Raw genomic sequence first — 26,629 nt, 5'->3', positions numbered from 1 at the left:
TTTGGTTGATAGGTTTTTAGAATACTATGGCTTTGGAATATCCCATTAATTGAAAAACCCATATCCTAATGAAATAAGCGTTTCATTTCCCTTCCTCCTTTATTGCCTAACTATTAATAATCATTCGCACTCCACCATACTACCAAACATGCAAAATACTTTCACCAAAATCCATTACCCTTACTAAGTATTTGATACCCATACCGATTCCGATTCCCATATGCAAACGAAACACACCCTTAATATATTTTACAATACTCCACTTGACCATTATCAGATACGGAGTAATAATCATGCATCGTTAATAACCTCACTATAAAAATTTTGTGGAAAAAATCTAGTCAATGAAAATAGTACACGATGTATGTATAACCATGTGTTACATGTTGTCTCATTAAAAATCTTAGACTAAGAAAAATCCAGTAGGACATTAAAAACCTTAGGCTCAGAAAAATTCAGTAGGAAAAAACCTAGTTAAGGAAAAAAGAGTACAACCATAGATTTTCAGAGCATAATCTTCAAGATTTTCAAGATCTTTTGGATTGTCTATTAAGTACATCTAGAGGTTGTCACTTCCCCTGAAGACAACAATTTTCCAGGCCTGTGTATCCCAATTTTGTGAACACATTTTTCAAAAGTGGATGTAGGCAAGGACTTAAGTAAACAAATCTATCAGGTTGTCAATAGAGCGAACTTTCTCAACAAGAATTTTACCAATTCTCTAGAGTTCATGTATGTAAAATAACTTAGGTGCAATGTGCTTTATAAGGTTCCCCTTAATGTACCCACTTCTCATATGTGCAAGACATGCCGCATTGTCCTAATACAGGATAGTGAGAGTATCATCTTTACTCGCTATACCACACGAGTTGTGGATATGATGTATTAACGACCTCATCCATATCATATAAAGATAATAAGATATGATCTCTAAGTGATTAGTTGAGGTAGCAACTACATACAGTCTGTTTAACAAACCTTCAAGAAATAGTTGTACTTCCATAGAGAAAAACATAATCAATACGAGATTTGACATTATGAGGATCAAACATATAACCAACATTTGAGTAACCCACCAATGTAATATCCCAATTAGTATCAAAGTAAAGATCAAAATCTTGTGTACATTGAAGATATATGAGATTATGTTTTACTCCACTCCAATGTCTTTCGTTTGGAGAAACACTAAATCTAGCTAGTAAATTCACTAAAAAAGTAATATCATGTCTCGCGTAATTAGCTAGATAGAATAGAGTCTCAATAGCACTCAAATAAGGAACTTTGGACCATATAACATCCTCATTGTCTCCATTAGGTTTAAATGGATATTTGTCTACTTCAAGAGATCAGACCACTGTTGGAGTACTAAGTGGATGAGATTTATCCATATAAAATCTCTCAAATCTTGTTTGTGTAATTCGACTGGTGTACAAAAATCTCATTAGGGAGATGCTTGATTTGCAAGCCAATGCAAAACTTGGTTTTAACCAAGTCCTTCATTTCAAATTTTATTTTTAAGCATGAATAGGCTCCACAAGATCCTTGTGTATCCCAACAATATTTATGTCACCGACATAAATAGATATAATGCAAAAGTCATCAAATGATTTCTTAATAAAGATACATCGGCAAATCTCATTATTTATATATCCATTTATTCAGAAGGAATTTATTTAAACTATTATACCACATTTTACCCAATTGCTTCAAACCATACAACGATCTTCAAAGTTTGATATGATGCTATACATGTTCCAATCTATCTTCTCCCTCATATTGCGGTTTTGAAGGCCATCAAGTATTCTCATGTATATATCAATGTATAGTGACGCATATAGACAAGCGGTCACTACATCCATCAACTGCATATCTAAGTTTATTTTTTACTGACAATTATATCAAGTAGCGGAACAATGTGCCATCAATAAGACAATAACAAGAGAATATGTATGCTTAAAATCAATTATAGGTCTCTGCGTAAACCTCTGAGCTACCATTCTCATTTTGTATCTAACCATCTCATTATTTTAATTCCTTTTCCGTATGAACACTCACTTAGATCCTACTGGGATCACAACTCTCGGGGTAAGTATAGTGGGACCAAATATTTTCCTTTATTAAGTGAGTTAAGCTCTACCTCAATTGCCTATTTATACTTTAACCAGTCCGAGCACTTCCAACTCTTTGTTATTTATTTCGGTTTTGGATCTAGATTATCATATGAAATGTTAAGGGCAATTGCATGCGTAGGCAAATATGTCGTCGACGACTATCGAATCTCTATTATATGTTTCTCCTGTATCAACAAAGTTTATGGCGATTTATATGTTCACATAAACCATACAATTGTTATTTCCCAACTAGGTATTCCACATCCCTAGTATGGATTATCTTATTTGGAGCACTTGTAAATTCACTTGTATACTCGGTCTGATCCCTTAGGAACTTATGCTTTTGGTCGAACATACTCAACAGGAATATGAGACCTAGTCACTTCTCTATGGTCAGCAAAAACATCTGGCTAATTATTCACTAAAATTTACAATTAAATTAATGATCTTCTAAACTTTCAGTTTAGTTTGACTAGTCTGTGGGTCTAAGTATTGAAGATTTTTTTTATCGCATGAAATTTTTCGATATTTTGTTAAATATGAGCATTTATCTCCCCTTAATACCATGAAATGATATAGTAAAAAAAAATGTAGTTAGCGTACCTTGTAGTAAATTGATCGCCTGTCATGGGCGTTAGATATTTAATATAGAGGGAGATCCATAACTAACATATATACATAGCTTTTATTGTAGTCCCATGGAGGTACAATGAGTAGGTGATATAAATGTATAAACTACACACCTGAATACATATAGATGAAAAATAGTTGATTTTGTGTCATGTATTAATTATAAAGGGGAACAATCATGATATGCAGTTGTTCGGAGATGTATTTATAATATTTATATTTTTGAAAGATAACTAAAGAAGAGTAAGTTGTAGTACACTTGTGAAGGATAGACATTTCTGATTGTGTAATTAGATATACTTATCGTGTGATAAATTCTATGTATATTTATATATTACTGCGTACTGTAATAAGATACAGATGTTTAAAATGTTTTTTCATCAATAATATGGTTTGTCTGTTTGTTTCTTAATTTATTTTTGTAATTTCATGAATATAGAATAGTAAACCATTGATACGCTCCAAAATTTAAAAACCATAATTATTCAAAATTAGATGATTTAATTTAACTAGTATTTTCACCCGTGCGTTGCACGGAATGAATTTGTTATAATATTTTAAGAAATATTTGAATCGATATACAATTATATAAATTATAACATCGAATATGAGTATGAATAAGTGTATAAATGCAATTATAGTATAAGTCTTCCTTGCATGCAACAAATATCACAAAAATTCAGTGTTCTAAAATAAGTGTATAAATGCAATAGGTAGATAATTTACATTATTGCATCATATTCATTAATTTAATTACTTGTCGGTTAGTTATTGCAAGATCTTGAGTTACACTTATATTTTGATATTCAGTAAGTATAACTATATTAGAGAAAAATTTACATGGGAGTAATGGGATAATCAGTTGAGTAATTGTTGGTTGACCGTAGAGCGTTGTGTTGGAGGAAGAAGATGATATATAGTGAAGATGATATTGACCTTCACTATATATCATCTTCTTCCTTCAACACGTTGATATTCTCTGGACAAATAACTGTTGGAAAAAAATTAGCATAAAATGGCATTTTACTGGCAATATTGTGGTACAAATATATGTGGGGCCCACTTTCGATTTGGGTCGGGTCAAAGTGGATTAGTGTTCTTCGTAGTTAGACGAAAAGATTGATATATTGTACGCTCAAAACTGATAATTGGTGAATGAGAAATTGGTTGTCAAAGTTAACCCATTTGAGTTAGAAAAATATAGAGAAAACCTTTCAAGTAACTTTTGTCCCACATTGGTTTGAGAAGTGGTTTGCACCACTACTTATACAAGAGTTTTTCTAAGGCTTATTGAATTGTATAGCATAGAGGCTCTCTCTCGCGCGCAGGGGGGTGCACGACACCTGACACCTGCATGCACATGCACGAATGTCGTTTAGAAAATTGGTTGGCCTTGCGGGTTGAATTATACCAAATTTTCATATTGTTTTTATTAATAGTATAGATGTTTTTATTAATAGTATAGATTGCATTGCAGGCCTTGCGGGTTGAATTATACCAAATTTTCATATTGTTTTTATTAATAGTATAGATGTTTTTATTAATAGTATAGATTGCATTGCAGGCCTTGCGGGTTGAATTATACCAAATTTTCATATTGTTTTTATTAATAGTATAGATGTTTTTATTAATAGTATAGATTGCATTGCAGGCCTTGCGGGTTGAATTATACCAAATTTTCATATTGTTTTTATTAATAGTATAGATGTTTTTATTAATAGTATAGATTGCATTGCAGGCCTTGCGGGTTGAATTATACCAAATTTTCATATTGTTTTTATTAATAGTATAGATGTTTTTATTAATAGTATAGATTGCATTGCAGGCCTTGCGGGTTGAATTATACCAAATTTTCATATTGTTTTTATTAATAGTATAGATGTTTTTATTAATAGTATAGATTGCATTGCAGGCCTTGCGGGTTGAATTATACCAAATTTTCATATTGTTTTTATTAATAGTATAGATGTTTTTATTAATAGTATAGATTGCATTGCAGAGAAATATATATACTGAATTATTACCATTAGTAATTCTAGTCTAGAATTGTATTACGAATAGGAACGTAGGGAATAATATATTTTATTAGGAATTATATTTTAATTTACAATTGTATTAGGGACAGGAATTGTATTACCATATTTTACAATATTACGCACACCTAAATATTATAGGTCTGTTTTGGGCGGGAAGTTAAAACTGAGGATATTGTTTTTATTAATAGTATAGATTAATAGTATAGATTGCATTGCAGAGAAATATATATACTGAATTATTACCATTAGTAATTCTAGTCTAGAATTGTATTACGAATAGGAACGTAGGGAATAATATATTTTATTAGGAATTCTATTTTAATTTACAATTGTATTAGGGATAGGAATTGTATTACCATATTTTACAATATTACGCAAATCATAATATTATAGGTCTGTTTTGGGCGGGAAGTTAAGACTGAGGATATTGTTTTTATTAATAGTATAATTGCATTGCAGAGAAATATATATACTGAATTATTACCATTAGTAATTCTAGTCTAGAATTGTATTACGAATACGAACGTAGGGAAGAATATATTTTATTAGGAATTCTATTTTAATTTACAATTGTATTAGGGATAGGAATTGTATTATCATATTTTACAATATTACGCAAACCGGGCGGGAAGTTAAAACTGAGGATATTGTTTTTATTAATAGTATAGATGCGGTTTGAAAGGTGTGATGTGTTAGAAAAAAATTTTGTGGCACGCCGTAAATCAACTTTTTTTTTTTTTTGGTGTTCTGGAGAAACGTGGCAACAGTACAGACGGCAGACCCCACGAATGCCTGAAAATCTAGTGGTACCCATCGTAATTTTCTTGAAATGGGAGGTGTGTTTTGTAATTATATATGGCATATAACAAAGAAGGTGAATCACGTTACTCATAAGCGTGCATTTAAACGTTGTGGACTGTGCCTCCAAATCTAGACTATTCTACAGAAACTGCAAAACAGCGTCGATTGCGCCAACTGGAAGGTGAGTTTTTCATCAACTCCATGGAAAATTGGAAATATCTTTGATTTTTTTTTTGGTTGTGTTTTCTCTTTGATTTTGAGATTCCGTGTTTCTCTTTGCGCAGAAGTGTTGAGGATCATACAGAATGGAAGCGGCAGCTGCTCTTCGGCCTTCGGTCGGCGTCTGTTGTGGACCAGTCAAGTCCGGCTTCCTTCCCATCCATGTCGCGCCGGATTCTTTCAGATTCCGATCCAATTCCCCGTTTTCTGCATCTAGGATCAAGGTACCTTGATCGCTGATTCCTTTTCCTTTCTCTGATCGGTGTGTGCAATGTGAATACGTGAAACGTGTAAAATATGCTGCTCTTAATTGTTTAGTGTTTTTTTTTTTGTTGATAACTTTTGATATTGGTCGATTTTGTATTCGAAAATTAGAAATATGTATTAAGATACTAGGTGATTTGTCTAAGAAATCAAAATTATTATGAAAAGCTGTAACAAAAATTTAGTGAAGAAAAGTGAACTAATATTTTAGAAACTCCTTGCTTATGCTGGTGTATTGAAAGCGATTCCGGAAGGAAGTTCTTATGTCATTAAATATTAATCATCATCCTAATTCTTTGTCTTTCTCTATAACATTTTATTCTCATTTTCTCTATGGAATAAACATGCTCCTTGTTCAGTTTCTTAATTTAGAACATCTAATATTTTATTGATTTGGAGTATTTGTTAGTTAAGTACAGTGATTGAGCGAATCTCACCCGAATGATGATAATTGATAACTTTAATTCATCTGATGATCTTAGATGTGGCAAGCCACTAAATTGTTTAATATTAATGAAAACAGCTTTCAAGTAATATATGTGCCTCCTTTCAAGGAATTAAGGAAGTGTGTCTCATCACTGATGCAGCATAATCTAGGGTGTATTGTATTTGCCATCGAATTGTTTCCAAAACTCACGTTGGACTAATAATCTGAGATGAAGCTTTGTTTCATACTAGTTTGAAATTTGTTGTAACTCACATCTAGCAGTTCCATTGTTATTAAATGCTGAGCTGATTTTTTCCTGCATGGCAGCTGCACCCTTCTGTTTCTCATGTGAAGTCAGGCAATCAGAGAGTGGGATTTAGGAGTGCAAGATGCAATTCAATTAGAGCGTCATTGTCACCTTCTGATTCAGGAAATTCTGATGTCCCCATTGCTCCACTTCAATTTGAATCTCCAATTGGACAATTTCTCTCTCAGATTTTGATGAATCATCCACATCTTGTCCCTGCGGCAGTTGATCAGCAACTTCAACAGCTTCAGAACGATGATGATGCAGATAAGCAGAAGGACGAACCATCTGTATCTGGCACCGACCTAGTTTTGTACAGGTGAATATTTGAGTTGGTTGCAGACCATTCTGACCTCTCTCCCTGGGTATAAGCAGGCAGGGGGTCTTCTTAGGCAATGGGCACTACTACTTGGTTACATACACGTAATCAATCAATAGAAATAGTTCTCATCATAGAGATGAAACTATTGTAGAATTAAATAAGTCAAGAATGTTCTTTCTTTCATTCCCACAAAGTTTTTTAAAAAGTAGTTTTGAAATCCAAATCTTATTAGTGTTTTCATTTTTGTTGTTTTTATCTTTATTGGAATTTTCAGGAGAATTGCAGAGGTCAAGGCCAAAGAGAGGAAAAAAGCCCTGGAAGAGATATTGTATGCATTGCTGGTGCAGAAATTCATGGATGCTGGTGTACCTTTGATTCCAGCCATAACTTCACCATCATCGGATTCTTCTGGTCGGGTAGATATATGGTCTGGTAAAGATGAGCAACTTGTAAGCCTTCATTCACCTGAAGCTTACGAGATGATTCAAAACCACCTATCTCTCATTCTAGGAAATAGAATGGGTGAAGGTGATATTCAAATAAGCAAGTTTAAAGTTGGCCAGCTTTATGCTGCATCTGTCATGTTTGGCTACTTCCTTAAGCGGGTTGACCAGAGATTCCAGCTAGAGAAGAACATTAAAGTTCTCCCTGAGGGAGTAGACAGAGAAGGTGGTGACATTCTGCAAGTTACAGGGGAAGAGTTGAGATCTGATGATAGCTATAATGCTCCTTTGAGCTCCACACAATCCCATCCTGAAGTCGAATCATTTTCTGCTGGTGAGGTCAGTCCCGGGGGTTTCGGCCATGGAATAAAGCCATCAAGATTGAGATCCTATGTGATGGCACTCGATGCGGAAACTCTTCAGCGATACGCAAACATCAGATCCAAAGAAGCCATAGGAATGATCGAGAAACATACCGAAGCATTGTTTGGTAGACCTGAGATTGGTATCACACCTCAAGGAACCATAGATACTTCCAAAGATGAAGTTATTAAAATTAGTTTCAGTGGTCTGAAAAGGCTTGTTATGGAGGCTGTAACTTTAGGGTCCTTCCTTTGGGATGTCGAGAGCTATGTCGATTCAAGGTACCATTTTGTTACCCAGTGATCATTTGTCACACTGCATCGCACAATTGTATCTGCTGGAGGATTGGATGAGTGAGTGCAGTACCATTCTAGCTAGGGGTAAATGCAATTAATCTAGTGTCGATTATTTGTACATAATTAGTGTTGTGATGATGTAATGATATACTGCTTGCTAAACTTTGATTATGTTGGTCGTCAGTACCAAAAGTCCAAAATTAACTTCTCAGATGAGCGATTGATGCGAGAATGCTAGTAGCCTGCTTTAAATTTTGCCTAAGCTCAACATTGCTTTTTCAATGAAGTGTGGGTGAGCAATACTTTTGACATGACATATAGCATAGGGGCAAAGTATATACTACCATGAATAAATGTTCATTTTTAATATATTTGAAGAATGAAGATTCATTTTCAATACATAATGAACATTAAAAAATAATATTCAATGAATTAAAAATGATTTTTTAGTGAACTAAAAATTCAATAATATTCAATGAATTAAAAATGAATTTTTAGTGTATTAAAAATTATTTATATAAGTGGCTCACCTTTGTTCTTGGTATAATGATTAAAATCTCGGTCTATCATTAAAAGAATCAATCTTTATACAGTGAATTATGGTTCACACAATTGTGCGGATCATAGTCTAAAACTTTGCAACGGCGAGGAGAAAATGAATTTGCAGGAGAATTGATTTTTTGTAGGGTCCAAGAGGAGATAAAAATTTTCTGAAGCTCTGCATTCCTGCCCGTTGACGCGCAATCACTTTTTTACATTTTTTTATGACAAATTGACAATGATGTTTTCATTTTTTTTTTCTTTTCATCTCATTTTTTATTTCCATTCTCTCTCCTATTTGGCTTCTAAAAGATTGTGTAAAAATCAAACTAGTGTGGATGCTCTTACAACGTATCTAAAATGAAACTGGATAACATGTCTCAAAAAACGGCTTACAATGTATCTAAAATGAAAGTGGATAACATGCCTCATATATAGAATGTATATTGTCAAATGAAACTGTACTTGAATTAGAATGATACTTTAGTGAAGCTGTAATAAAACTGCAGTGTGTATAAAATAAAACTGAATAATGTGTCTCACATATTTGAGTGTTTATTTTCCGATAAAATTGTAGTTTAATTAGAATTACACTTGAGCCTAAAAAAGGGTCTACATATAGGCCCAAACCCAAGTTCACTCCTTAGATTTCTATAGTAGGCCCAAGTCCACCTTGCAAGGTGGACCTGGGTCCAATATGACGTCGTTTCACAATTTTTTTTTTAAAAAAATAAAATTAACGGCGGCTCCTCATCGCAACAGAACACAAACTCTACATTCACAAACACTATACTTCACATTCACAATTTGAAAACTCTGCATTCACACATTACAGGGCTATATGTTTAGTAACTATATTACCACTGTTATGCATTCACACATTCAAAACTTTATATTCACAGGTCCATACTCCATATTCACAACTTGGGAACTCCACATTCACACATTACAGGGCTACAAATTGCTAGAACTCTGTTAACTCTACTACAGATTCACACATTCATAATTCTACATTCACAAATTCTATACTCCACATTCACAATTTGAAACCTCCACATTCACACATTTCAGGGCAGCTAGAACTCTGTTAACTCTACTACAGATTCACACATTCATAACTCTACATTCACAAATTCTATACTCCACATTCACAATTTGAAATCTCCACATTCACACATTTCAGGGCAGCTAGAACTCTGTTAACTCTACTACAGATTCACACATTCATAACTCTACATTCACAAATTCTATACTCCACATTCACAATTTGAAATCTCCACATTCACACATTTCAGGGCAGCTAGAACTCTGTTAACTCTACTACAAATTCACACATTCATAACTCTACATTCACAAATTCTATACTCCCCATTCACAATTTGAAATCTCCACATTCACACATTTCAGGGCAGCTAGAACTCTGTTAACTCTACTACAAATTCACACATTCATAACTCTACATTCACAAATTCTATACTCCCCATTCACAATTTGAAATCTCCACATTCACACATTTCAGGGCAGCTAGAACTCTGTTAACTCTACTACAAATTCACACATTCATAACTCTACATTCACAAATTCTATACTCCCCATTCACAATTTGAAATCTCCACATTCACACATTTCAGGGCAGCTAGAACTCTGTTAACTCTACTACAAATTCACACATTCATAACTCTACATTCACAAATTCTATACTCCCCATTCACAATTTGAAATCTCCACATTCACACATTTCAGGGCAGCTAGAACTCTGTTAACTCTACTACAAATTCACACATTCATAACTCTACATTCACAAATTCTATACTCCCCATTCACAATTTGAAATCTCCACATTCACACATTTCAGGGCAGCTAGAACTCTGTTAACTCTACTACAAATTCACACATTCATAACTCTACATTCACAAATTCTATACTCCCCATTCACAATTTGAAATCTCCACATTCACACATTTCAGGGCAGCTAGAACTCTGTTAACTCTACTACAGATTCACACATTCATAACTCTACATTCACAAATTCTATACTCCACATTCACAATTTGAAACCTCCACATTCACACATTTCAGGGCTATATGTTTAGTATTAAAAAAAAAATATAGTGAAACAGCGTCGTATTGGACCCAAGTCCACCTTGCAAGGTGGACCTGATCCACGGCATAATTTGCGTAATTTTCTAAGGCTCGGCTCGGTCCAACTTATTTTCATTCTTAATTATATATGTTCATAAATACAAAACTTAATGTATTCAAATTGAAACCCATGAGCAAGATTTTTGGAACCTAAATTGAAAGAGATGAAAGTTTCGAGGCTAAAGTGCGCCAAGACATAAAATGTAGAGTACCAAAGTGTGAAAATAGAAAAAAAAAATGAGAATTAACGGTGCATTTAGTTGCACAATATAGGAGCAAAAAGGAAAAATACCCGAGGGGAGAGAGGGTCTAGTTTCGCTCCCTACTCGTCCTGTGCCCATAACCCCAATGCTTGTGGCTAGCTGGCACGATTTTAGAGCATCACCATCAATGGTGATTATAGAGGATAATGTAGACTAATGCCACCTTGTCAAGAGAGATGTGAGGAGAGAGAATGAAAGGATCGGAGAACATTTGTAAATGAAGGGTTTCTTGCAGGCCAATGGGCCCCACTGAGGCAAAGGAACAACTTTTCACAATGCTGTGAGAGTCACACACTGCACCTAGTGGGCGCGTGAGGCGCGCTTGACAGTGTTTTATTTTATTATTATTTTTTTTTTAAATTCAGATTTGTTTAATTCCTTTTTCCTCTCCTCCCATTTTTCTCTTTCCTAATCACACTTACAAAAACTCCTCAATAACCGCGAAATAACTCTACTACTAAAAGCATGCTTATCAGTGATTTTTTTTTTATAGAGTTTTTGGTACAATAATTTGTGCCACATAAGAGAGATAGTGCATGAGAGAGAAACTTCATGTTAATCTGCAACGAAAGGAGTTTTTTCAGAATGTGGGACCAATTGTTTTTGTTTCTAAGGCTTTTCTTTGTTGCCATCTGACATTTGGGGTTTTAATCTGACACATCCTGCCTGACATTTACTTTTTTCAATTTTTTTATTATTTAAAAATCAGTTTTATTTATTTATTATTATTTTTTATCTCTCATCTCGTTTTCTCTTTCCCAATCACACTTACAAAAATTCCTAAAAAACCGTGAAAAAACTCCATTGATAAGAATGCTCTTAGGATAGGCACTTAACTGGCCTTCACCTATGGCTAGAGCCATCACAACGGGTTTTACCCGTCGAGCCGGTCAACCCCGTCCCTACTTAAGAAATCATTATTGTGTGGATAGGTCTACACAGAAAAACACATAAAATACATTATCTTACCCTAAAATTTTATTATTCTAACACATAAAGTATATTATACATTATTCTAATTCATAAAATATATTATTCTAACATAAAAAGTACATTATTCTAACTCATAAAATACATTATCTTATTGATAGCGTAAATTGGACTGTGGTCATGACTGACTGGTTTGACCGACTGACTGACTAAGTGCCCTTCTACTTGCTCACTATATACATATTCGCACCGTAGCCTTGACCACTGGTCTAATTTACGCTATCACTTACCCTATAAATTTTATTATTCTAACATATATAAAGTACATTATTCTAACAGTTATAGTACATTATTTTAACTCATAAAATACATTATCTTACCTCAGAATATTCATTATTCTAACACGCGCGTGGAGCAAAGAAATTTTTTTAAACATAAAAAAAACCGTTGTTTTGGACTGTAATCCACACAATAATTTGCCCTATTTAGGTAGGGGGCGGGTTTCGAAAATAGCCGTCAAATAGCGGGGTTTTTTTGGCTCGCCCTGCTGGCTAGCACGCCAAAGCTATATATATATATATATATAGTTTGATGAACTTTATAATTATTGTTTAATGTATTAAAATTTAAATTATGGAGTAGTATTTATGTAGCAAGTTATTTTAATTTTTTTATAGTGTACAAATGGTAAAACTAAAAACTTAAGAACAAGGAGAAAAAAATGGTCAGATGGCGGGGGTTTGCCTAACCTGCAGTCCAAGAGCAAGGCGAGGCGGGGCCGGCGAGCAAAACCTAGGCTTGCCAAAGTGCGAGCTTTATTGACCTGCCATGTCTACCCGTTTTGACATATCTATCTATGGCTAGTCAATCAGTAGTGCTGTGTAAGGCGAGGGGAGGAATGATTTTTTTGGTGGGCATCTGTTGGTCTAAGAGCATCACCATCAATGGATCAAAGATATATGGATATTGAAATAGTGTTGATGCAAAGTGATGATCCAAAACTGATGTGAAGAGGAGATATTTGACAAAATTCATTCCTGCAAATGCTTGAATAATATCAGAGAAATTAATATATATATATATATATATATATATATATATATATATATATATATATATATATATATATATATATATATAGGGGTGAGACTGTGCGTCTCACCGCCCATCCAGCCACAAGCGCCCGGCTGGGCGATTGAGAGTGGCCACCAGCTGGCGGCCACTCTCAATTTAATTAATTGTGGCCGTTGCTAGCAACGGCCAAAATTAATGCCGTTGCTAGGCAACATCTATTTTTATAAAAAAAAAATTAATAATAAACAAAATTACAAGCATATTAATTATAATTATCTACTTAATTTCAACTTTACAATTCCTATACAATTGCTACAACACGTATTGTTTAATTATTTTTAATACAATTATAAATTTATAAACAAAATAGATAAAGAAATAATTAAAATATAGTGGGATAAAATTGTGGATCCACAAAAAATTGAGAAATAACTCAAACTAGTGTGGAGAAGAGTTGCTCTAAGTTCTCTGACTTCCTAGACAATGTGGCAGGTTGGTAGGAAAAATAGAGGTTAGTAGGGATGCGTGGGTGGCTATGGCCTATTACACCCTGTCCCTTTCAGACGTCATCACCTCTCATCTATAACCAAGATTTCTACTTGACCTCACCTTATTTGTCATTAGTCATTAGCTAGTCTAGTTTTTTATTTTTTTTTAGTACTAATGAGTAATGACTCTAGTGGAATCTGTTCATCTATACTTTCTCAACCTATCGAAGCATAAAAAGTAATAACTCATTGGGTCCTTTAAGCATGTATTAACTCATTTTAGCGCAATTGCAATATTTTAAGATTTTGAGCCCTTTTAAATACAGAGTATATTATTATTTCTGATTTTATGGTAGGTCCAAACAATCACAAATAATAAAGAAAAATAATATAAATTAAAGAGGGATCCTTTACATAGAGAAGAACTAAAGTCAAATTAAAAAATGAAATTATAAATACAGTTAAAATTAATTAATTAAATCATGAAAGTACGGTGAAAAATCTAATTTAATAAACAGAAGAGCTAAAATATATCTGTAGAGAGAGAGAGAGATCATTGGGGAATTACTACCTCAATCTCTATTTTATTTTATTTTTTCTTTCTTTCTTCCTCTTCCCTATTTCCTTAGCTTTTAGATCAGATATTTCCCCATCAAGAAGGAAGCCATTATTGTAAATGGATAGCTTCAGGAAGGCCTATGGGGCTCTCAAAGATTCCACCCAGGTTGGCCTAGCCAAGGTCAACAGCGAATTCAAGGTTAGTTTCTCAATTACATTTTGTTTTTGTTTTTGTTTTTGTTTTTTTTTTTAATTTTAAAATTAAGAAAAACAATTCAATCTTTAATTACATTTCATTTTTGTTGAATAATAGATTAGGAATTGTGTGTATTTGGGTTCTGAGTGCAGGATTTGGATGTTGCAATTGTGAAGGCCACCAGCCATGTTGAATTACCACCCAAGGAGAGGCATATTAGAAGTGAGGATTAATATTCATGTTGAGTGCATTAATTATTTTATTTCTTCATTTCTATTTTTCCAAATTCATCCATTCTTTCATCTTTAACCAAATATTTACCCAAAACAACGCTTCAATTTCATTGTCATATTTTTGGGTTGATGACGAAACCCGCAGTAATTATCTGGGAGTGTACACCCAATAAATCTCCCATTGTGATTTAGTCGGCAAATGATCACAATGGGATAAACGAATTTAGGGTGTGTTTAGTTGGTGGGTTTAGGCATAAGGTATGGGTATCAAAGTGATTATTATAGTTTGGTTGGTAGGTTTTTAGAGTACTACTATGGGTTTGGAATACCCCTTTAATTGGAAAACCCATACCCTAATGAAATAAGGGTTTCATTTCCCTTCATCCTTTCTTCCCCAACTATTAATAATCATTCTCATTCCACCCTACTACTGCAAAATACTTTCACCAAAACCTATTACCCTTATCAAGTATTTGATACCCATATCGATTCCGATTTCCATGTGCGAACCAAACACTCCATGGGTGTAACTTCTCAGGGTGCGTTTGGTTCGCACATGGGAATCGGAACCGGAATGGGTATCAAATACTTGGTAATGGTAATGGGTTTTGGTGAAAGTATTTAACATGTTTGGTAAGTGGGTGGAATGTGAATGATTATTAATAGTTGAGGAAAAAAGGAGGAAGGGAGATGAAACCCTTATTTAATAAGGGTATGGGTTTTGTCATTAATGGGGTATTCCAAACCCATAGTAGCATTCACAAAACCTATCAACCAAACACAAACAATCACTTTCATACCCATTCCTTATGCCTAAACCCACCAACCAAACACACCCTCACACAAACACCAATTTCATTGTATATTTCGAGAAAATAATAATAATATTTTGTTTCATATGTTGTTGGAAGCGACATTTTATTCGAATTTTACAAATTATTATTATTATTATTATTATTATTATTATTATTATTAATTTCGTTGTTTTTTTTTTGGTTAAATAGAGATATATGCAGCAACAGGCGTGGCACGTCCACGAGCAGATGTTGCATATTGCATCCATACACTTTGCAGGCGACTGGCCAAGACCAAAAGTTGGATTGTAATGTTTTCTATACTTTATTCTATTTTCATTACACGGTGAAACAATCTACTCTCTCAAATTATGTGTATTTTTTTTTTTTTATTAAAACTAAATATGAACTATCTTATAGATATGAAAAATAATTGCTTTAGCTGTTTAACTTATTAATTAAATTTGTATGAAAATTGATAAATTCATTATTTACCAAAAACTCCAAGTAATGTCATTGTATGCATAGTAACAAAATTATATATACTAAAATATAAAATTATACAGTTTTATTGTGTACATTCCTCATATTTTGCATGCATATTTTTGTGGGAAACTTTCAGGTTGCCATAAAGGCACTAATAGTTGTTCATAGGACATTGCGAGAAGGAGATCCTACTTTTAAAGAAGAATTGCTTAATTTCGCACAGAGAGGACATATTTTCCCGCTATCCAATTTTAAGGACGACTCCGGTCCAGGAGGTACTAATCATCAATATTTTTTTTATTGAGTATTATCATTTTAATTAATCAGAATTAGTTATTTTCGAATTTTATTATAAAGGTTTTTCATTTTTTAAATTTTATTTACAATGTTTAAACCGAACATTTTACTTTGGAAAACCCAATTTGTGAAATTGTAAAATATATTGTAACTAAAAATTTAAACTTATGGAATTGCATATTTTATTATTTTATACTCAATATATTATTAACCTACTCTTAAACCTTTGAGATTCATATATCTTTCTCTCAAGGTACATGTAATTAAGTGTAAGCATAATAGATACAAATAATTTCACCAAAAAAATAATAGATACAAATAATAAATATGCAGTCTAATAAGTAAGTTAAAAATTTGTTCCTCTTATCTTCTTTTTTGAAATATTTGATTTTTTGTATTTAATAATACTTTTAATACAATTTTTAAATATATAAATTATATATATTAATACTAAACTTAATATTATAAATAATTGAATTGTAAATAATTTCAAATACGTAAAATAGGACGGAGAGAATATTAGTTTAAACTTTTAATCGAAACAAAACGCATTAAAGTATTTATGAATTATTGTGCACTAATTTTTTTATTTTTATTTTTTCATTTTTCAGCTTGGGATTGCTCTACTTGGGTTCGAACATATGCGTTGTTTCTAGAGGAAAGATTAGAGTGTTTTAGAACCTTAAGATATGACATTGAAGCGGAGCGAATGTCCAAAGCGACGTCGAATGCTCACGGAGAAGGCAAGGTGCATTTTATTATTTTCTTATTATCAACTATTTTTTATTATATATTTATAAACATATACTGCATTGTAATAGAGTCAGTAATATTCAAAAAGAAAAAAAAAAACTATTCTCTACTATATTACTTTGAAATATGTTCATTTTCACTTCTAATATATAGAGATATGATTGAGGAAAGTTACTTTTTAGTGGTAAAAATCTCATTTATTATCATAGGTTCACATTAAATAATTTCTTTATTACTAAAATACATGTAGTATTACTTAAATAATTAAATCAACATAATTGACTTGGGTGACCCGAATCAGATTGAATTGGTTATGCTATTGACTATGTAACAATAAGGTTACAAGTTTGACTTCTAACAGAAATGACATATTGACCCTTTTTATTTGAACCGATCCGCTATGAGTAGCATGTTAGTTTACCTCCAGGATCATAGTGTAGTTGATGTAAGATTTTCTTTATTTAGAATTTATTCAGTACACTACTGAGTAATGAGTTTTCCTACTCATCATTCAAAAATTTGAATAATAATTTTATCATATAATACCATTGCTAGTTGTACTTCCGAGAGTTAAATATAAGAGTTATAATATTTTTTATTATTATTTATTAACTATTCATAAATTACTTTAATCTATTTATAGTTACATGCCAAAACACGATATTTGAGTGGCGAAGGATTGTTAGATCACCTCCCTGCGTTGCAACAGCTTCTCTACCGCCTAATTGGTTGCCGGGTAAATGTGAAAATATTATTATTTGCAAAAACGTGTCTGAGACCGTAAGACGGGTCGGATCAAGGTCAAATGTAATATTTATATTGGAAAATATAATATTAATAAAGAATAAAATATTATTACTTATATGAGAAAGTGTAATATTTTTGAAGAAAAATGTAATACTTTGACATTTTGATTAAAAGTATTACATTTTCTTTTATAAGTAACAAACACTTGCAAACATTACTTTTGATGAAAAATGTAATATTTTAACATCAAAATGTAAAAGTATTACATTTATTCTAAAAAATATTATATTTTCCTAAGTAACAAACATTTTATTCTTAATTAATATTACATTTTTCAATATAAGTATTACATTTTCATATTGATCCGACTTGTCCCACAAATAAGGATCTGTGAGACGGTCTCAAACAAGTGTGACTTTTTTCTTTAAATTTTTTTAAAATCTTTTTGGATTTCTTAAATAACAAAAGTAACCCTCTATTTGATCTACGCCTTTTTAATAGATAGAAAAAATCCACTTTTGATCCATTGACTATTGTACATGTATCAAATTTGATCGTTAACTATTAATATTTTTAAATTAGGTGCATGACTATATAATTTGTATCACATTTGGTCCAACCGTCTAATTTTTTCCCCAACTATTGTCGGAACTTCAACGAGAAAAATAATTTTTCTGACAATAGTTGGTCGAAAGTACTCTTTTGATTATAACTTTTTTGTTGTTGAAATTTTGGCATAGTTTGTCGGAAACTTGGCTAGAAAATTAGACGGCATGACAAAATGTGATACAAATTATATAGTCATTCACCTAATTTAAAAATATTAATAATCAAGGACCAAATGCAATACAAATTACATAGTTATGCACTTAATTTAAAAATATTAATAGTCAAAGATCAAATTTTATACATGTATAATAGTCAACCGACCAAAAAGTGATTTTTTTTTCTAATAGATATGTTAATGGAGAATTAAATATGATTAAATTAAAAATAGAAAAAACTAATAATCAAGATACCACTAGTAGAATTAACTCATTCGTAAAATATAATATTTAAATATTTTACACAAAATAAAGCTGACATGACATATTGGCATTATTTATGTTATCAGATAGTAAATGTTGAGTAATGTATTAAGCTCAGTATAAATTAAATATCATCATTCTTGTTTGAATATTTTTTTTTATTTTGTTTAATTTATTTCATTATATTTTATGTATTGTAGCCTGAAGGAGCAGCTTGTTTCAACTTTCTTATTCAGTACGCACTGGCCCTGGTATTTTAAAACACTATTTTTAGGGTTCTATTTTGCCTTCTAAAACTTGCATTGTTCTTAGGAAGTAAGTATATAAATGAATACTTATCACATATATAGTGACATCAAAGTTATCAAAATCTTTATAATTTAATTGAGTTAATATCATATGGGGTCCTCCGAGTATAGTGATTTTATCACGTTTAGTACTAAACTTTTAAATTGATCACCCGTGGACCTTCGACTTTCAAATTGTTACAATATGTGATCCAAGTTAATCACACGGTCCTTCTAGGAGAACAACAAGTCAACAATTGGTTAAACTTTGAAAGTTGAAGGACCATATATGGGTGGTAAACTTGCACCATTAATAGTAACAATTTGAAAGTCAAATGACCATGAGTATTAATTTGAAGGAAAATACTACTTGGACTCCCAAGTTATACTCTCTACTTTTACCCCTCACACAAAAATTTGATATTGACACTTTTTTTGGGATCCACAGGATAAAGATAACCTATCATATCTTGTCACGTAAAAGTGAGAGTAAAAAATGAGAGTTCATGTAGTAGAACTCTAATTTGAAAGTTTATTACTAAACATGACAAAATCACCATACTCGGAGGATCCTATATGACATTAATTCAAATTTAATTATATCAATTTCAAACACTAAAATTGTGTCAAGTTATATACTTTTGTTTGTTTGTTTTTTAATTTTATTTTATATTTATTGCTACTTTATGAGTTTAGTTGCCTTATGTGTAGGTGTTGAAGGAGAGTTTTAAAATATATTGTGCGATCAACGATGGGATTATTAACCTTGTAGATTTGGTACGATTGAAATTGCATAAGTACACCTTCTTCCTTCTACTAAAGAGAATTAATTATAGTTTTGGTCCTTGAACTATATATATATATATATATTTACTTTTATTATTAAAAATGTTATACTTTTAATCCTTTGCCAAGTATAAAAATGGCATATTTTCAACATTCATAACTAATTTTTTTTAATTTCTTTTTTAAATTTGAAACTTAAAAATTTTTAAAAATAATAATTGAATGATTAAAACTAGAATTTACCTGACCTACAAAAGGTTTCGTTAAAAGTGCATGTTGCCTCTATTTGGTACAGTTCTTTGAAATGTCGAAGCATGATGCAGTGAAAGCTCTCAACATCTACAAATGCGCTGGGCAACAGGTGACTCCTACATTTCATGTATAAACGTAAATTTGCAATTCGACTATCAATTTAAACTTTAATTGAGACAGAACTCGTAACTCAATTTTATATATATATCAAAGCCAATTCCGTTCACAAGATGACTATAGTTTTGCTTGGAGCTCATAAAAACAAAATTGACTCTCACATGTAATGAGACATGTTGAGCATATATATATATATATATACACACACACGTAAATGTATAGTGTGCAACAAGTTGTTGTCGATTTAACCCAATAGTTAAATTCGAAGTTTAAATTTTATTCAAAGTAATCGGTGAAGTATGGTATGTATTTAGATTTTTGTTGTTGCAGTTGAGTGTAATAAGCTGATTTGAAAGTTTTTGAAAATCTTGTATTGCCAATTTGGAGGGGAATACATCATTTTCCTGGTTTTTTCTTTTTGAGTACTATTGACCCTATTATATGTAGTATCTTCATATATATTTTCTCAACCTACTGAAACTCAACGAGTCAATATTGCCCTCATTGAGACTCGAACTCATGTCCTCCTCTCTGGAAGAGTCACTTTCTTGAAAACTTGTAGGAGGTGTATTTTCAACTTAGTCATTTGCTTTGTCTTACTTCATAACATTTCTGCAGGCTTCAAATCTAGCTGATTTTTATCAATTTTGCAAAGGCTTGGATCTGGCTCGGACATTTCAGTTCCCATCACTGAGACAGGTTGTGTTACAATTTTTTTTTTTTATAAAAATTTTCTAATAACTAATTTTAAGGTTAAATGTCATTTTTTTGGTACAAAGTTTAACATTATTATTGGCTAGTAAATGGTCTTAGTTTGAATCTCAATACAACCCAACAAAAATAATGTTTCTACATGTTAACTTATTTGACCCATCAAAAAATATTCAACCCACATATTTGAAGAGAAGTGTTGAGAATATATATATATATATCTTATTTGCCTTATACATTGCAGCCACCACCTTCATTTCTTGCAACAATGGAGGAGTATATCAGGGAAGCACCACAATTTGGTTCAGTATCAAGTAAGAGGCTGGTGAGAAAACCCTCTTTAATATTTATTTTCTTATACATGTTTTCATGATTGTGAGAGCTTATTGCAATTCATTTTTGCACAGGTAACATAATATCCCTGAAAAAAAAATTGAGGGTTGATTTTTAAACAAATAGGAATCATGACTTTTTAGATGTTTTTTCTCCAACAATTTTTTGTGGGTCTATTTATTGGGGAGAAAGGGGGAAAGGTATTGCTCAAATTGCGCGTGTGCAACAACTGTCACACCCAGTATGCACTTGGGCGCGTAAATTACCTTTTTTTTTTTGTTTAGCTTTTGCTGTCATAAATTTTTTTTCCTTCTTCTTTCTCCCCCTTTTTTCTACGTGTCCCTACAAAAATCTCAATTACAATTGAGGTTGCTCTTACATTCCTTTGAACCAAACAAGAAAATGTAATATTACATTATTTACAATCTTGAAGTTATCTGTATAACTTGAACCAAACGCCTTTTAAATCTTAAATTTGATTAATTAAGGGACTTACTACCCTACCCTATACATCATTAAAGATAAAATTATAATAAGAACAACATTGCATCATAGATCCATAAAAGTTATTCAGTAATTCACAAATTATTTTTATTTTTGGATGAATTATAACTTTTAAAATCATCCTTTTCGATCTACACACAATAATGGAGTATGTTAATTTCACTATTAGGAGTACTATCAAGAAGTTGAAGAAGTAGAAGAAGAAGAAGAAAAATTAGAAGAAGCTGGTGAAGAGAAATATGAAAAAGATGTAGAAGTGGAAACCATGGATGAACAAGAGAAAGCACAAGAGGAGCAGAGCCCCAACCCAGAAGAAGATTCACCATTAGTACTAACGGCGGAAAATTTTGATCTTTTGGTAATATATATGATAAGTTTTTCATTACTCAAAATCTATTTATGGTGTTTAATTGATTGGCTATATATAAATATTTAATTAAAACTAATTAATTACTTCTTGTATAGGGGAATGAAGTGGATTTGGATCCAAAAGTTGCAGAACTAGAAGAAAGCAATGCATTAGCCCTTGCTATTATTCAACCAGGTATATATATATATATATATAGTATGTAGTTCATATATATATATGATGATATCAATATTGAGTGTCCCCCCCTCCTCACTAGTATTAATTGCATGTACTTTTAAAGAAAACAAAACACAAATTGTTCCATTCCATTAGCCAGAGGAATAGCGAAAAGAGTTCTATTACATGAACTCCTAAATCTTACTCCATGAATTTTACTTCCTGATGGAACGATCACTGATAAACTACTTTTCTTAACTGATATGATAGTTAAGACATCGATATGATGGCATATGCAGGTATCGAAAATCATTCAACTATAAATCTTTTTGATGAGATTGAGAAGAGTTCTGGATGGGAGCTAGCGTTGGTTAATGCACCAAGTAACCATAATGTCCAGCACGTACCACATACAAATACGGTTTGTGACTTTCCACCTCTCTTCAATTTTCATTGTCCATCTATATATCCTGCAATTTAATTACGCTTATTAAGGTTTTGAAAATGGGTTGGCTATTTTTTAATACTTTTTAGTTATGTACAATTAGTCATTTTTATGCTTGGTTGTCCATTTTTATAAATATAGGAGTTATTATCACTTTTAGTGCCTGGACTATTATTATCTTTTTAGATTTACTATTAATTTTGTCATATTTAGTGTAAAGTATGTTTTTTTTTTGCTACATACATTTGGTCCTATCTACCCATTTTCCTACGATCACCAACAGAAAGAATTAATTTTTCCCTCGTCTAGAAAAGTTTTAATGGCAATTTCGTCTTTCCAAGTCTAAGTACCACTAATATACTAAAAATTCAAAATTAAAGGAAATGTAGAAAGCCTATCTAACACTTTTCTCTCGGCACTTTATGCCCAAAAAAACATAGGCAACTTCACACTTCTCCTTTAATTTTGGAATTTTCAATAATGGTAGCATGTATTTAGACTTAGAATGACGATTTTGCCATTGAAGCTTTCCAAATGAGAGAAAATTTGACATCTTCAATTGGTGATTGCTAGACATTTAGTTGACAGGATCGAATGTGACAAGATAAGCATACTTGTACACTAAATGTGACAATATTAAAAGTTAGGGATCAAACACAGTAATAAATCTAAGGATGTGTTTGGTTGAAATGTTAGAATCGAAATAATAATGAGAATCAAATAGTAATGAGTTTAAATAGAAAAATATTGTCAAGACCTTGTGGTCTAGTGGCACCTGATTGCACTCTCATATAGAATGGGGTGAGTTTGAGCCTCAGCGGAGGCGATATTGACTCTTTGTATTTCAGTAGGTTGAGAAAGTAGTTATGAACAGATACTACATTGTAATGACTTGAGAATTTAAATTTCATAGTAGGATATTAAAAGTAGACAAACAAACATGGTAATGAGTACCAAACCGCACAGTAGGGTACAAAAGTCCCCAACCAAACACAACCTAAATATAATTATTTATATCTTTAGTCCTTAGTGTTGTATTTTTAGCCTTTTGTCTTAACGTAACTTGATTGTGTCTACCAAACATTATGTAAACCGTTCTAGGAAAGGTATGGTTATGTAGATATCAATTGTAAAGGCAAATAAGAAAGGTTAGGAATTGAAACAATTAAAAAGGTAATGTGAAGGGCTAATAAGGCAAAATTGTGACAAATTGAACACTATATTCACAACACTAGACAACCAATAACAAAAATGGCTAGTCATGCCCAACTTAATTAGGAATGAAAAATGCAACTTTACTGTACATTTATGGAGTATTTGAATGAAAGGGAAATTACAAACCTAGATTTTCCTTTGACTTCTTGCAATATATTGTAATACATGTTAATGGTTTGTTAGGCCGGCGGCTTCGACAAATTCTTACTTGACAGCCTGTATGAAGACGACAATGCCAGAAGACAATTAGAACTAAGAAATGCGGGCTATAATGCAGGATATGGATATGAAACGACTATCCAAAACCCTTTCATTCAGAATGATCCCTTTGCTATGTCTAACAATATTTCACCACCAACCAACGTGCAAATGGCCTTGATGGCACAACAACAACAACATCAGCAGCAACAACAACAACAATATCAACAACAACATATGATGCAGCAGGAAAATCATCAACAACAAAATATGTTGACAATGGTGCCTTATGACCAATATCCACAACAACAAATGTCCTACCCTGCCTCTACAAACCCTTTTGGAGACCCATTTGGGTATCCACCCAAGAACATGCCACCGGGAAACAATCCATTACTTTAGATGTGTTTTCTTATACTAATTATGCTCCATTACTTTATGGCTAGAAACATCATCTTTCGATTGCTAGATATGCTACTATATTTGGCTTTTCTAGCATTATATTCATTTCTAGCTTTAATCTTCTTGATCTCCCCCACTTCACAATGTAATTATCTCTATTGTACAATACTTCTTTTTGCATTGTAGATAATATCATTGCTAACTATTTAGCATAGGAAAATACTTATTTTTCCTCATCAAGTTCCCCTCTTGGTGTAGCTTCCGTTGATTGGGTGATCTAGCTAATCCCACCATTAATTAAAAAGGAATTTAGTTTAAAATTAAATACTCATGAGGTTATATACTAATTTGGACATGTGTCTATACGCTTAATCTTATTGGACCTCAACACAATCGCAGCTAATTTGGTGGTAGGCTTATAGATCTATCACGAGCTTCCGTTGAGATCAACAGCCTTGTCTCATGTTAAGGCTACATATATGCCATGCCTTGTCTCGTCGCCCTAGATTAGTTCAATTCAAATATGGTGTAACCGACTATAGTATGCAATATCCACATGTAACATGCTACCTAGTGATGAAAACATAACATATTTCTCCTCAAGTGCTTTATAAAGCCACTATATGCCTCCTTAGGGCATCTCTCGTGGGCTAAAAATATTAGAGAAAGGAGGGGTGAAGGGTTGCGGGAAAGAATGGGAGAAAGCAAGTAACCTTCGGAGGTTGTTGCGCCAAATGCATGGCGTGTAGCAAGCACGCGTAGAGGGTGGGGGAAGGCTCAAAAAAAAAAATCAATCACGATTCCTTTTTTTTTTTTTTTTTAATTCTTTTAATTTTGTTTTTTATTTTTTTATTCTATTTTTAAAATTTTTATATTTAAATTTTGAGTTTAATTTATTTTTATTATTTTTAATTGTATTAATTGTTGGTATATTTAGTATTTAAATTTTTGTATTCGCTTCCAAATGTTAATTTATTTCGTAGAAGATTTTGAATGCGAATTTTAATTTATGAAGTTATATGTTGATTAGTTTATGAAATTATGTTTTATAATTCAAAAATTATTTTATTTCATTATTTAAATTTATTTTTATTTAAAATCAATACTTGAAATTATAATTATAAAGTTAAAATTATTAATTATAAAAAAATGAATAAAATAATAGATTATATGTAGGAGTGTATGAGCCACAAAAAGGGGAGGAATAAGGAGAAGGATGGTAGAGAAAATAATGAAGAAGATTATATGATAATGTGGATGAGTTGTCCCCACAAATTAGAGAGATTAGTGTAAAAAGGGTTGGAGATGCCCTTAGCAGGGATTTTTTTTCTTCTATTCCTCTCTCTATCTCCTAGGTCTTTGCATATCCTAAGTAACCCAACCTCATCTAATCCATAAATTATATCGTGGACCGCGGTCCAGGATTGTGGACCGCGCATCAAAACGACGTCGTTTTGATTTATGAAAACATACAGATGAAATAGGTTCCGTTCCGCGCCATTCACTTTCAGTTCATATACACTGCAATTACATTTCAACACAACTGCAGTTATATTTCAACACAACTACAGTTAAATTTCGATATAACCACAGTTTCATTCGATAATATAAAAACACAAATGTGAAACTGTTATTCAGTATCAGTTCATATACACTACAGTTACATTTCAACACAACTACAGTTACATTTCGATATAACTACAGTTTCATTCGATAATATCAAAACAAATGTAAGGCAGTATCTTTTGAGATGAACTGTAGTGTCAGTTACGGAGCTCCGTCTCCCACTTACTGGAACGACGTCGTTTTGTGACCACGACCCACAATGCATTGTGGACCGTGGTCCACTATATAACGACTGCATCTAATCAATGGAAATAATTGCTAATAAAATCTTTCGTATTTTAATGATTACTCATACCCCACTACGTCTATAATACTTTCAATAATTTACCCTATCATTTTGGCACCGTCCATAGGGACCGATCGCTAGAAGTCGATTCTACCAGCTTAGTTTGAATTATGGATCCTCATGCTTCATTCAACTAAGAGCATGGTGGTATGACTTCGTGGTAAATAATGACCATATCATCGATACGCTCGCA

At 32.2% G+C, this 26,629-nt stretch overlaps 2 protein-coding genes across 2 annotated transcripts; both read left to right on the top strand.

Annotated features, from left to right (window-relative positions):
- The first annotated feature begins 5,678 nt into the window (after positions 1-5,678).
- On the top strand, positions 5,679-8,451 carry LOC116002394 (UV-B-induced protein At3g17800, chloroplastic-like). The gene is made up of 4 exons (XM_031242522.1): positions 5,679-5,759; positions 5,863-6,021; positions 6,816-7,114; positions 7,392-8,451. The coding sequence occupies exons 2-4, from the start codon at positions 5,884-5,886 to the stop codon at positions 8,224-8,226; spliced, it is 1,272 nt and encodes a 423-aa protein (XP_031098382.1). The 5' UTR covers positions 5,679-5,759; positions 5,863-5,883; the 3' UTR covers positions 8,227-8,451.
- Positions 8,452-14,269: 5,818 nt separating this feature from the next.
- Positions 14,270-24,764, top strand: LOC116002830 (putative clathrin assembly protein At4g25940). The gene is made up of 15 exons (XM_031242997.1): positions 14,270-14,413; positions 14,563-14,632; positions 15,648-15,745; positions 16,060-16,198; positions 16,832-16,968; positions 17,617-17,709; positions 18,949-18,999; positions 19,747-19,812; positions 20,117-20,182; positions 20,809-20,889; positions 21,146-21,226; positions 21,908-22,096; positions 22,204-22,282; positions 22,564-22,685; positions 24,108-24,764. Exons 1-15 carry the CDS (start codon positions 14,333-14,335, stop codon positions 24,522-24,524), a joined length of 1,770 nt encoding a protein of 589 aa, XP_031098857.1. The 5' UTR covers positions 14,270-14,332; the 3' UTR covers positions 24,525-24,764.
- Positions 24,765-26,629: the final 1,865 nt, after the last annotated feature.

The sequence above is a fragment of the Ipomoea triloba genome, chromosome 13 (genome assembly GCF_003576645.1).
Source record: "Ipomoea triloba cultivar NCNSP0323 chromosome 13, ASM357664v1".
NCBI lineage: Eukaryota > Viridiplantae > Streptophyta > Magnoliopsida > Solanales > Convolvulaceae > Ipomoea > Ipomoea triloba.
The sequence above is the reverse complement of the archived record's forward strand: the minus strand, read 5'-3'. Positions and strand labels throughout refer to the sequence as shown.